Here is a 12,486-nt window from a genome sequence, read left to right as displayed (position 1 = left end):
AGCAACGTTTGTACGTAGTAAAACTGAAGTACATTCTCCTCTGAGGTGACCAGAGAATTAGCGTGCTAAGTTTCAGGAAATTTTGTTGAGCCATTGTCGCCAAAAATGCGCTTTGAAATACGTGACACCGCGCGCGCAGATTTCAGCGCGAAATTTAAACATCAAACTTTGACCTAAAAATAATTGCTGGGTTTTAACGTCCCAAAAACCACGATATGATTACGAGGGACGACGTAAAGGGGCGTTCCGGAAATTTCGACCACCTGAGGTTCTTTAACGTGCACCTAAATCTAAGTACACGGGTCTCAAGCATTTTCGCCTCCATCGAACATGCGGCCGCCGCGACCGGGACTCGTTCCCGCGACCTTCGGGTAAGCAGAAACTTTAACCTCGATTTTCTCTTTTATTAATAAAGCTGCGATGCCGAAATTAACGACGTTAGGGATTTCCGAGTAAAATTTATCAATCTAAACCGATTCATTGTTCCACTTCAGTGAGCGACGGCTCTCGGTCAGGAGTCGCAGACTCGCCCAGACGCAGCTGAACTCAAGATTTTCGTGTCCCTTGCGGGACGCGGGAAATTACAGTCTTCTAGCAAGTTACGGAAATATGGTAAGGCAGTACGGTAGCGCTCCTCCTTTCCCGCTCGTTGTGCATTACAAGTGACCGTACAATGCGTAGGCTGACAGGCAACAATGAGGCGTGACAGAGTAATTTTTGAAAAAGCTTTTGTGGGGTTGTGGTGCCTTCACCGGCAAAAACACAGCGAGTGGGAAAGGAGGAGAGCTACCGTACGGCCTTACCGTATTTGCGTACCGCGCATTTCCGTAACTTGCTAAAAGACTCTATGGCCCTGTTTGCGGGATGGTCCCGCGACTCACGGGACTTGTGGTCAGAGATCACCATACATTCAGGGCTTAAAGTCTCCCTTCATTGGAAGGGGGGGGGGGGGAGGGCTCAGAGGGCGGCGACCTATATACATACATACGCACATACATACAGCCCCTCCTTAAGAAATGGAAGGGGGGGCCCGGGCCCCCCTGAGCCCCCCCCCCCCCCTGACTTTAAGCCCTGCGTACATGGGATGAAAGGAGGAAACTCCCCCGCAAAAGGAGCGAAATGCAAGATGAAGGAGGGATCGGGGCGTCTCGGCTGCAGCATCAGCGCAGGGCGCAAAGGACATTGGGAGTCAAAATGCCCTCTCCCTTATCTGGGGGGAGGCAAAGATGAACCCCCCCCCACCACCACAATGCGGAACCGTGCGCACGCCTATGCTCATGAGCCGAGGTGCGTCGCTTGAACACTGATATAGCGAATTATCGGTTACAGTGAACTAAAAACGAACGTTGGTTGGTCAGCCCGACGCGGGTGCGTGGTGTGAGGAGGCGGAGCGGTTGCGTCGGCGACGGAGAGGCCTTTGCCGTCTCTGCTTCGGCCGCTTGTCATATGCGCGCTCCGCGATCAAGTGCGCGTTACCGCTGTTTGTCTCTTCGGTGCTCTGTCGGGAAAATAGTTGCGTCGTCGTGAAGCGCAGGTATCGCGCGTGCGACCTCGATTCCCCCGCAAGTGACAATGCTTTGAGACGCGATCGAGCTTTCGCCTTTGCCACCAACAGGCGGACTTACAAGCTTGGAAGACTTTTTCAGGATATAGCTGCCGCGGCTCTTCTCCCGACCACGACCCGAACCTTCGTTTCAAGCGTGCTGCCTCGGTTTAGCTCTCGAACGCCATGTCTTCCACGCCCGATCTCCGAATTGTCTTGAGTAAGCTTCTAACGAGCGCTAGCTGCCTCGTCGGTAGTGGCCGCGGGCTATCAAAGTTGTGGTTTGGTGCCGAGTCAACGAAACATTTTGCAGTCGTTGCATTTAGAAGGGGTGACTTACATACCTCCAACGAAAACGAGGGCGTGTGTGTGCAACGCTCAAGTGGGCGTTCGTGGTAAACACTGTTTTCGACATCGCGCACGCGCCCGGGAAATCGATAGCGTGCAGAAATTTCAATTGTCGTTTGACGTTTCTGCGCAGTTTGGTACCGCGGCGAAGTACGCGTAAACGAGGAGGTCCGAAAAGTTAGTCCGCGACTTTCCGTTACGGGGCATTTTTTTTCCCGCGTTCAATATGTCGGCACCGCAGATCCGCGGACGCTAACCAGACGACGGACGAAGCGAGTAGACGGACGCGCCGGAGAAAAAAAAAACATGGCGGCACTGTCTTAACACTTTCAAATTGAAGCGGATGCAAACTTACGTCCCAGTCGCATGCCTCGATAGTCGGAATCGCGCGGCTGCCTGTTGGTCATGTTATGCACACAGGTAGCCTTTACAAAATGTTGCTTTGGTTATAGTGCGGTACCGCTTATAGTGCGGATATTCGCGACTCCGGCATTTTACGTTATAAGCAGTCTATGCTGTATTACATCAGTTAGCCTGATTCCTCGCCCAACATGACACCTGTATAGAGTCTTTTTGCGAATGTGTTTCAAGCACAGACGTGGTTCTGTGGTAGAATACTCGACTGTCATGCACGCAGAGGGCCTAAGTTCAAATCATGTTCAAACCCTTGCATTTTTTCTCATTGCGCGCGATAACTGTTACGGACACCGGCGGCACCCACGTGGAAGACCCAAGGCCCGGTCGGCGAAAGCTCTGCAGGACTATCAGTAAAGTTGTTACCAACCAAGAGGCGGCAGCAGACAACTATGCCACCAAAATCGGTCGTTGTAATTTCATAACATGGCTGTTGTGGTGGTATGCGTGTACCGGCTGCTGCCTGTTATACACTGGTGTGCTGGTTGTGCAATAAAAAGGCCTTTGCAGGACAACGTGTAAAGCCGACATGGAGAATTACGCACATCGGGAAAGTTCTGGCTTTCCCTGTCAGTTCTCTTGCAGAGTGGCACGGGCCCATCATTGTACTGTTTGTGAAGCTTCCACTATACACAGATTCCCAGTTAAGTGCATTGGACCTCCTGTAGGAGCAAGGAGGTTCATAAACTGTTGCTGTTTGACTCTGTGTAAAGAATAGAGGGGTACTAAATAAAATTGTGTTGTTAAATTCCACATTCAATAAGCCAGCCTGATAGTCAAAATGATAAGTTTAACTAATTATATGGCTAATTAGCTAAATTCTCATGTCCCATCTGTCCAGAGCTTCTACCGTTGTTCTTTTTTTTTGTCTTTCGAGGAGTACTGTCTTGCACAGCAGCTCCGAATCTGCATACGATCCACGGCCCCAATACATAAACAAGGTGATTGCTGAAACCATTTGCAAGCTCTTCGTGAACAAAGGGTCTGCTTTGTCGGTGATCAGCTTTATACAAAAAGCACCACGTCTGCTTGCTCCATAACTATATTTCCATAACTACTATAAGGTACAGGAGTATCACATCCACACTCCAGCCCAGTGCAAAATTAATGTCATAGCGAAGGTGGCCCACTTGGTGTCGAGTTTTGCACGACATGCGACAGCGCGAGCCGACTACAGCTCCACTCTGGTGTTGAGCACTAGTGAAGTGCTTGACAAATTCACTTCCAGACATACAGGAGCTAGAGTTGGATCGTTTAAGGCACAAATGTTATATATATATATATATATATATATATATATATATATATATATATATATATATATATATATATATATATATATACATATATACATATATATATATATATATTAATCACCTTTGTTTAGTTGTCCACATGGCACGATTTGCCACAGAATGTATTTGCATTTAGCCACACACAGACTGTTCGAGTCGACACTTGCGAGGTTATTCCTTCCAAAGAAACTGGCCGAGTCTATCAGGTCGTCAGCCTGGCATTTTACCACTTTGACTTCACAAATGAAGTGTTTTACAGATTCCTGTTCAATAGTACTAAACAGCAAAGAGCCACAGCCATACTGTCACCTAGCTTTTATAGCCGATTCTATCACAGCTTGGGTCTAGCTGAATCAAGAAATTAATCTAGTCTAAATCAGTACTTCAAAGCTTTATTTCAGAGTATGCAATGTGAAAAGCAATGTTCATAAATTGTGCGCCATCCGTTCCTTTCTGCTGACATTTATAGCTTATAATGTACACCCAGCGTTTTCAACTGGGAATATGGCTGCAGACCGCCACACACCATGAACACGCCATGCTGCATTTTGGAATTCACCTTTTATTTCACAACGGTTTTCAAGCCAAACGTGATGCTGCCGTCAACATTCAAAGGAGTAACGCCGTTTGTTTGTTGATCAAATCACGATGACAAAGCAAAAAAAAAAAAACGCTGCTGTACTAACCCCACATAGTACAACTTGATACACAGCAATGAATTGACAGAGGGAACACAAAAGCCAACAAGCATGTTAAGTTATTGGTGAAGGCCTGAGTGAAAATGAGAAATTCCAGACTAAACCACACACACAAAAAAAAAGACTTTTCGTTTGGACCCAGTCAATACTACCTTTCGATACTTGCGATAACGTAAAGTGTTTTTGAGTACCTGAGAACTGTCGGTAAACCATTATTTACTCCTAACTCTTTATCGGTTGCACAAGGCTAACAAGATAAGAACCCAAATGTTCAACCCCCGAATGCACGTAAACGACTAAGCAAAGTTTCTGTTCCTAACGTTTCTATTTGGATTCGTTCATAGATCGCTTAGGACGCAACACCCCTTGGGTAGTGCGAAGATGGGGTTTGCGTTAAGAGTCTTCAACCACTTCTTCACATTGTTAGGGGCACCGCACGCGAGATTGGATTGCAGCAGCGCGCTCCACAGGGCAATGTCGGCGAGGCCCGGCACCGAACCCAGGACGTAGGGCGTCCTGCCGAGCTGCGCGTTGAGGGACTTGAGAACGGCCTGCTGCTCCTTGTTCTTGCCGTGGATGACACCGTGGTGAGCCAACGAAAGCCAGTAGTCCACCTCCGTCGCGGTCACGGCGTCTCCCGATTCGTAGGAGGGGCTCAGTAGCCGCCCGAGGTACCTGCAACGTATTTGCGCCAGGAATGATGTTTCGTTTCGACGACCGTAGTAATGCGGACTCGTTGGTTCGGGACCTCGGAATAATATCGTAGTGCACATGCATGGAAACGCGAGTAAGCCACATATTATGTTTGTATACTCCCATATTTTTCACTCTCTTTTACAGCAAAGCTGTCTTAAAGGGACCCCGATACGGTTCTGACGATTTTGTATACACCCAAACCTCGTTATAACGAGCATGGATATAACGAATTATCGGTTATAACGAAGTAAATGAAGAATAGTCTTGTCATAGCTACAGTGTTACAAATAAAGGTTTATAACATATTTTCGGATATAACGAAGTTATTTTCGTGGCAGATGCGGCTTTGTTATAATGAGGTTTGAGTGTAAATGCACTGAGCCGGTAAAGCAAGTCCTAAGAATCACTTGAAGACCGATTTAAGCTCTCGGCATCAACTGTGTAAGTTATTACAAGACTTTAAACATGCGAATTGCTACAGATCGCAGTGGCTCAGACGAACGAGTTTTCAACTTCTCGTGCCTTTTACATGTAGAATTGTTCCAATACCCAGCGACCGATCTGACTGGATACGTCCAGTTCACGTTACTGCCTGTGTCACAGCATTGTCTGCCTATGTTACAACGTGCTCCGTGTTGACGTCAGCTGTGCGACAGTGTTTATCTCGAGGTAATTGCCCTAGCTGTGTTGTGTACCACATATCTAGCAACTGGTGACTTATAAATCTGTGACATCGTGTAATGTTTGTGGGGCATCTGGCGAACGGAATCGCTTCAGCTCGTTGCTTCACCGTCACGACCACGTGACAATACTGTCGCCCCAACGTCGCAGACTGACGGAGGTTTAACAATATGGCCGCGCCAATATCTACACACCACTAATGCCTCAGGTACTTGCGCCCAAAAGCTGGGAGGCAGTTGCTTTCTTCTCCGGCATTATGAATGTGTCACGATGGTGTACAATAACAAATAAGCTAAAAAGAGGAGCCACACGCTTATCTAACAGCTTCCATCTTTCCTTCAGCTCACCTGATGAGGTTCACCTCTCCCACGATGGCCGCCTGGATCACGGGGCTCACCATGACCTCGCAGTTCTCGTCCACTGCAAACAAACAAACGAAAAGTCTGAGAGTCACCACAGCGTTCTTAAACTTATTCATCTATAGTCAGATACAAGTTAAGGGGGTATGGTAGGGCAAACGGGTTGTTGTGGTTTACGCTCATACACTCGGCAATGTTCTGCAGGGGTGCAAGAGCTGAATTAGGATTTGGAGCACAAAAATCCAAATTTGGAGCAGGTTACGGAAAAAAAAAAGCGCCGTCTTTTTTAGCCCGAAATCCTGAATTTGGAGCAGTACAACAAATAAGACTTACTTTTAGAAAAGAAAAATATACCTAGAAACTATTTAACATCAGCTAACCCATGCACAGTGCACGTGAGCACTGCTATTTCAATTAAGCAGTCTGTTGAACCACCCCGCAACGCAAACAATTTCGAAGTCCACATTAGCATTTGCAGAGCCTGTCAAACCATTTTACAGGCGCTGCATACGCTATTGAGAATCTGCCAACCTGGCAACCTCAACATTCGAGAGGTTCGGAAAGCAGGAGCGAAAGGGGGTGGTGAAAAAAGAAAACTGGCGTACGTTCTTGTTTATTGTCTCTCAAGGCTGCAGAAACGTCATACACCACTCTGAATGATTACCAGTAATTTCTTGGATGTCAGCAATCATACTAGTACTACTAGTTATTATATGGCGTGTGCACGCATGAGTAATTAAGGAACAAAATGTGCTGTGTCCCATAACGGCAAGTACTATATAGTAGGTAGTCCCTTCTAAGTCATAGCACGCTTTTCTGCACAGCAAAGGTGTACTGTGGCAAAAGTGGCTTAAAAAGCATTCTGCACGTGACAGTACAATGGCAGGAAATTTTAGAACCGCTGTCCTTTTTTCTTTTCTTTTGCGGTGAGGTTAGGGTAGAGTGAACTGGTAGTTAGGGTTATGGACTGTGCATCCGTATTGAGAAAATTTTGAGGCCGGTTGGGTATTTTGGCGCAGCATGGTGCGATTTCAACAAATCTCATGGTTTTAGCTCAGCTTGGTGCAAAAATAAGGAATTGTATCAAGGCGGCACAATTGGTGCAGCTGTGACACCCCTCTGTTCTCGGAAGGTGGGGTCACCATCCATCCGACTCATGACATCAGTCTGGAGTCACGCCCATTAGGGCAGCCTTGTGTGCATCTGCCTTTGAGGATGAAATGCCACAGACTGCTAAAGTTGTATCTGACCCACTACACACTACAGTATTTACATTTACTCCAAGACAGCTTCCAACATACCATCAACATTGCGGAAAGAAAAAAGAAGTGCTGCACATTAGGTAGAATTATACTGGCAAAAAAAAATAACTTGTGCATAAAAAATTTCATGTTTCTTTTTAAATTCTACATTCCGAAATGCATCCGACTATAAGCCGATTGAAAGAACCACAACGGAGAAGACACTCGGAAGGTGCTTTGTCTCGTTAACCAGGGTTAGTCCAAGTGTCTTCTTCCTTGCGATTCTTTCAATCAGCGCATAATCAAACGAATAATATCTGGCGACTGTGCAAAGGTGCCCAACTACAGTGGGGGAGCTAAGCTTGAGATTGCAGTCCATCCGGCGATGCCCTGTTGTCGCACCTAATGCGGCGTCTCCTGCTTCGATGGTACCGCCATTCGCAGTACGACATAATCTCGTTAAACAGGACCGAAGGGGCCAGGAAAATATTATGAGATGCTTATCTTGCAGATGACAAGGAAGAGTTGTTCCCTCATAAGCGATTTTTGTTGCGGTGGCCCAGCTTGACGTTTAAGAGCAAATAACCTATTTTTCGACATTTCCCCCGAAACATTGGGGGTAATAACAAAGGCTGTTACGTACAAAGCAGTTCGAAACATCGCTGAAAAGCTTCAGCCAATTAACAATCCACAAGCACACCTGAATTGAGCACGTTCCTGTAATTGCACGCGGGAAAAAAAAAAAAAGAAAACCCGAATACATCAATTCCTGCAGCATGGGGTAAAATAGAGTATGGATGACTTCTACATACAGATGATTCCATATCATACAAAAATATCATACAGATGGATGATGATTCCCTATCATATAAAAAATAACATACAAGAGGATTCCGTATCATATGGAAATAGCAGGCAGATGATTCCGCAACAATACGTTTTATTTAGCAGGAGCTTTGTTTACTCAGAAAGATGTGCAGAGGTCCAGCCCACACAACACCCCCGTTTCCGGGGGCATTAACCCTTTCAGACGCCACCCATGAAGAACTCTCCGTAAGTGCGTCAAATCGACACAATGTTATTTCAAGGCACTCGATAATACATTGCAACAAAAATAATGTGGTAATATCTTAATTTATGTGTGTTATAGTAATAATTCCTAATTAGTTTTTAATTAAATATCTATTTAATCTGAAGTCATTCATGCTCTGTTTTTGTATAAATATAATGAAATCTCAGGATGGAAATATAGTACAAATCGGAAAAACAAGTGGTGTACACAATTGTGCACATAGCGTCTCAAAGGGTTAATAAACGTCCCCTCCTATAGTTCATGGCGTGGCTGCTAGACGCAGCAGTTTGTGAAAACTCGTTACTTACCGCTAGCTTCTGCCTGAAACAAAGGTTGTGCCTACCGATCTCACCAGCCAATCTTTCAATTTGGCTGAAAATCTCGGTGGCGAAAAATTGTGTTCAGTATCCCTCTAAGCAGCAATTCCGTTTCAGTGATTTCCATTTGCAGAGATGATACTGTAGTACTATCCTTGGTTTCAAACTAAAAAAAAAAATGTCAGCTCCGCCCACAGCCATCACTGTTCCTCCCAAGAGAATTTGCATACATGCTCCATCCGATTGTGCTTGCTCATTTTCGTGACATCGGGTGTTTCAGGTAATTGGCTTTCTCATACAGACACACGTTTATGTCGCTGGTTTTAGGTAGGGAACTTCAACGTCCTGGTAAATTTCGTCGGAGATTGTGACACTGCTGCTCGACTAAACATAATGTTTCAGGTAGTAATGACGAACCTTTAACTCTTAGCATTTGGTATAGCCGAGAAGAAGTACTTACAAATCGAGCAGAAATAAGCTAGCATAATGAGGTCTTTCACAGGTGAAGGGTATGAGCGCCACGGTTCTGTGGGCAGAACTTATATCTTGTATTAGGTTGTAACCAACTGTAGACAAATTTCATAAGCCGGACATTCAGTGACCCCACTGTCACAGAAAATCGCTGAGCGTGTGGGCAGGGCTGTTTCTTTACTTGCGCAGGCTGTCACGCTTTGGTCATCTGGGCGAGGCCCCCCTGCCTTAGGTCTCGATCTTAAACCTCGATATAACGATAAAGAATTACCGGTTATAACGAAGTAAATGAAGAATAGTCTTGTCCTAGATACAGTGTTACAAATAAACGTTTAAAACGAATTTTCGGATATAACAAAGTTATTTTCGTGGCAGATGTGACTTTGTTATAATGAGGATTGAGTGTAGTATGCACACTGTGGTTCTGCAGGCGAAGCTGACATTTTTTTTTTTAAAGTTGTAATCGAGTATAAAAAAAGAAAAGGTTGTAACCGAGTATAACTCGGTGAATAATCACCTTGCTTCCAGACCAGAGTGAGAGCGAGGTCGTGAGACATGCGCGATTCAGCGGAGGGACCCGTGTCGGGCCCGGCCGCCAGGAAGTTCAGGTTTGCGGGCAAGGCGCCCACGGACGAATGCGTGTGGCACGCAAACAGCACCCGCATGTGCTGCGACAACAGGCGACGCAGGGGCCAGAGGCTCCACGGAGGGTGATCGGGCGATGCGCTTACGACGATGTCCACGAGGGAGCCGGTCCTCTTGCCGACCCGCATCGGTGCTCTAGTCGGGACCGTTGCCTGCAGTTTTTGAAGTTGTTGATTCATTTACCACACAAAGAACAAGAAATGTGCGCACGAAATGTGGTTGGGAAGGTGGTTGGAAACGCTACATACATGTAGCTTGACTGGCTCCACACCTTCCAATAAGCAGCAGCGGACACTTCAAGCAGAAGTAAATACGACATACACAAAGACTGTTGGAATTGCGATACTAGTTTGCTGAAGAATAGCGGATACTTTAGCAAAAGTAAATAAAACATGCACACAAAAACTAACAGCCGCAATATTTGTTGAATAATACATATAGGACAGAAACTACGTGCATTATGTGACCAAATGAAGTAAAACACCAGATGATAACAAGCATTATGCAAAAAGCGCATACAAGTCATTGTTCAAGAGTACACGCAAGTCCTCTATCGTCAGGTGAAATTTATCTAAACCGGAGGGACGCTAGACTGCATCGTCAGAGAACGACAACTGGTGCGAGATTGTGGTACTAATTTCTTTGCGCCTCAAGGAGCGTAAAGAGGCGTTGTATTGCAAGTTTGAAAGTGTTCTCAGATTACAGTTTTCACAGAAAGAGAGAGTCACGGATGGGTCCTACTGCACGACACAGGTGGCTGAAGAGTTGAAGTTCGCTTTTGATGAACGAGACAACAGAGCAATCTGAAGAAAAACAGCGCACAAAAGAAATGCAGAAAAGAAAGAGAGGGAAGACACACAGCGCTGCACTCACAATTGAAATAAGTAAGGTTGACGTCTGGGTAACTTGGTAGATAACACTGAAAGAATGAACCAGTCAAAAGGACCAACGACAAAGGATAGAAGTGGCACCCACAACAAGTGGACTGTGCTTTATTAATAAAGCACAGTTGATAGTCCAGTCGTTGTGTGTACCCTTTATGGCTGGTCCATTCCTTTACAACTGAAAGTTTACTGGAAGGCGCACCATGCAAAAATAGACTAATGTCAAAATAAAATATCAGCATTTCCTGAACTTCACACTACGCAATGTCAAAAGCAATCTGTTTCCAAGAAATAAACGTCATGCCACTTACACTATAGCTGGAGAAAGTGCGAATAAATGTTCACATTACTTCAGGTTGATTCAGTGCAACTATGAACAAATTGTGCGGTAATGAAGAGTTCCGAACATGTAAGCACACGAAACATCGCATCGCTTGTATCACAGCAGTTCAAACTACATAAATTTGATAATTCTGTGCTTTTAAAAAATGTCTTGAAAGAGAACACAATGCTACAAACCTACATTGCACTAACAAATTCAATGGCCTTGCTTGACGGCAGCCAAGCAGCATATCTTTCAATGAAAGGCCAATCACCAGCCACTACTACAGTGCCAGGAAATGGATTATACATCAAATTTCCGCGTTATCGATCACGCAAAACTACGACTTCGGTTCGCAACAATGGCACGACAGCGCAATCGTCACGTGACCAGTCGTGCCCGTTGCGTCACTCGGCCACGATAAAACCAATAAAACTAGCAGGACATGAGCAGGATCGACAACAAACCGCATATTCCTGCGAATAAGGCGCTGTGCCTGCGCGACAAAACAGCTGCTCATATTAGATTTGCACACAATGTACGCGTGGAGACGGCTGACACCATACTGTGTGCAAGGGTGCAGTCGCAGCCGATGCATGCTAACTAAAACAGCTGTATTGCAAAGACCTCTTGCCCGCGACGAAGGTGAATGTCCTATTAGATGTTACGCTTACCACTCTAACTGCTTGACCAGGGCTAGGCTGTTGAGGAGTCGACGTGGCCTTAACGTTGTCCACAAGCTCCTTCAGGTGGTTCAATCTCTCTAGTAGCTGTTGTTGCCGGCGTTCCAACTCGGCTACCATATCACCCGCGTTGACGATAGGCATCTGTAATTAGTTAAAAAACACAAACACGCGCACACGTGACCTCATCATCCGTCTTCATAAACCACGCTTCAGAAAGGAGGTTGCTAAGAACGAAGCATAAGCAAGTACTTTCGGTAAGAAGCCGCGGATCTTTCAACGAAATGGCCGAGATCCCTCTAAACGTGGTCCACGCTGGTAACGCGTGTTCACAACCCCGACACAGAGAGCATGTTATTTATAGACCAACGGTACGCTATTTATACAATGATCGGGGTGCGGAGCCATTTCGTCACTGCTGGCTATCTGTGCGGTAAACATCGAGTCAATGAAGATAAGGCGCGCTTACCAGATAGACACGCAAACGCTGCAGGTAAACACGAATCCTGGCAACGTGGTTTGCGTCAGCTCTGTTTCGACGCCGCGGATGCCACTTACCACGCCGTTCGGGATGTTGGACGTCTCACCGTAGACGCTCGCCACCCTGTACATGCAACTCGGGAGCTCGACGGAGGTGATTTCTTCGTAGATCGGCGTCACTCGATACATGCAGCCGACCGGCGCGGAGGAGGCCATGTTTAAAGAGCTCAAGTTGTGTCAGCGCATTGACAGGTGGCGCGAGTTTTCCCGCCCGTTTGAAAGGCGCGCTCTGATTGGCTAAGGTGGCCATTATTTTCGGATACCACAAGGATCGCTT

General features: G+C 46.0%; 1 protein-coding gene across 1 annotated transcript; it reads right to left on the bottom strand.

The window, feature by feature from the left end:
* Window positions 1–4,142: 4,142 nt before the first annotated feature.
* LOC119400127 (aminoacyl tRNA synthase complex-interacting multifunctional protein 2) lies at window positions 4,143–12,463 on the bottom strand. The gene is made up of 5 exons (XM_037667088.2): window positions 12,228–12,463; window positions 11,661–11,813; window positions 9,653–9,932; window positions 6,023–6,095; window positions 4,143–4,973 (listed from the first exon to the last, which is right to left on the bottom strand). Exons 1-5 carry the CDS (start codon window positions 12,363–12,365, stop codon window positions 4,637–4,639), a joined length of 981 nt encoding a protein of 326 aa, XP_037523016.1. The 5' UTR covers window positions 12,366–12,463; the 3' UTR covers window positions 4,143–4,636.
* Between the last annotated feature and the right edge of the window lie 23 nt (window positions 12,464–12,486).

The sequence above is a fragment of the Rhipicephalus sanguineus genome, chromosome 7 (assembly GCF_013339695.2).
Source record: "Rhipicephalus sanguineus isolate Rsan-2018 chromosome 7, BIME_Rsan_1.4, whole genome shotgun sequence".
In the NCBI taxonomy this organism is placed as follows: domain Eukaryota; kingdom Metazoa; phylum Arthropoda; class Arachnida; order Ixodida; family Ixodidae; genus Rhipicephalus; species Rhipicephalus sanguineus.
Note: the sequence above shows the minus strand (reverse complement) of the source record. Positions and strands in the feature narration are given on the sequence as shown.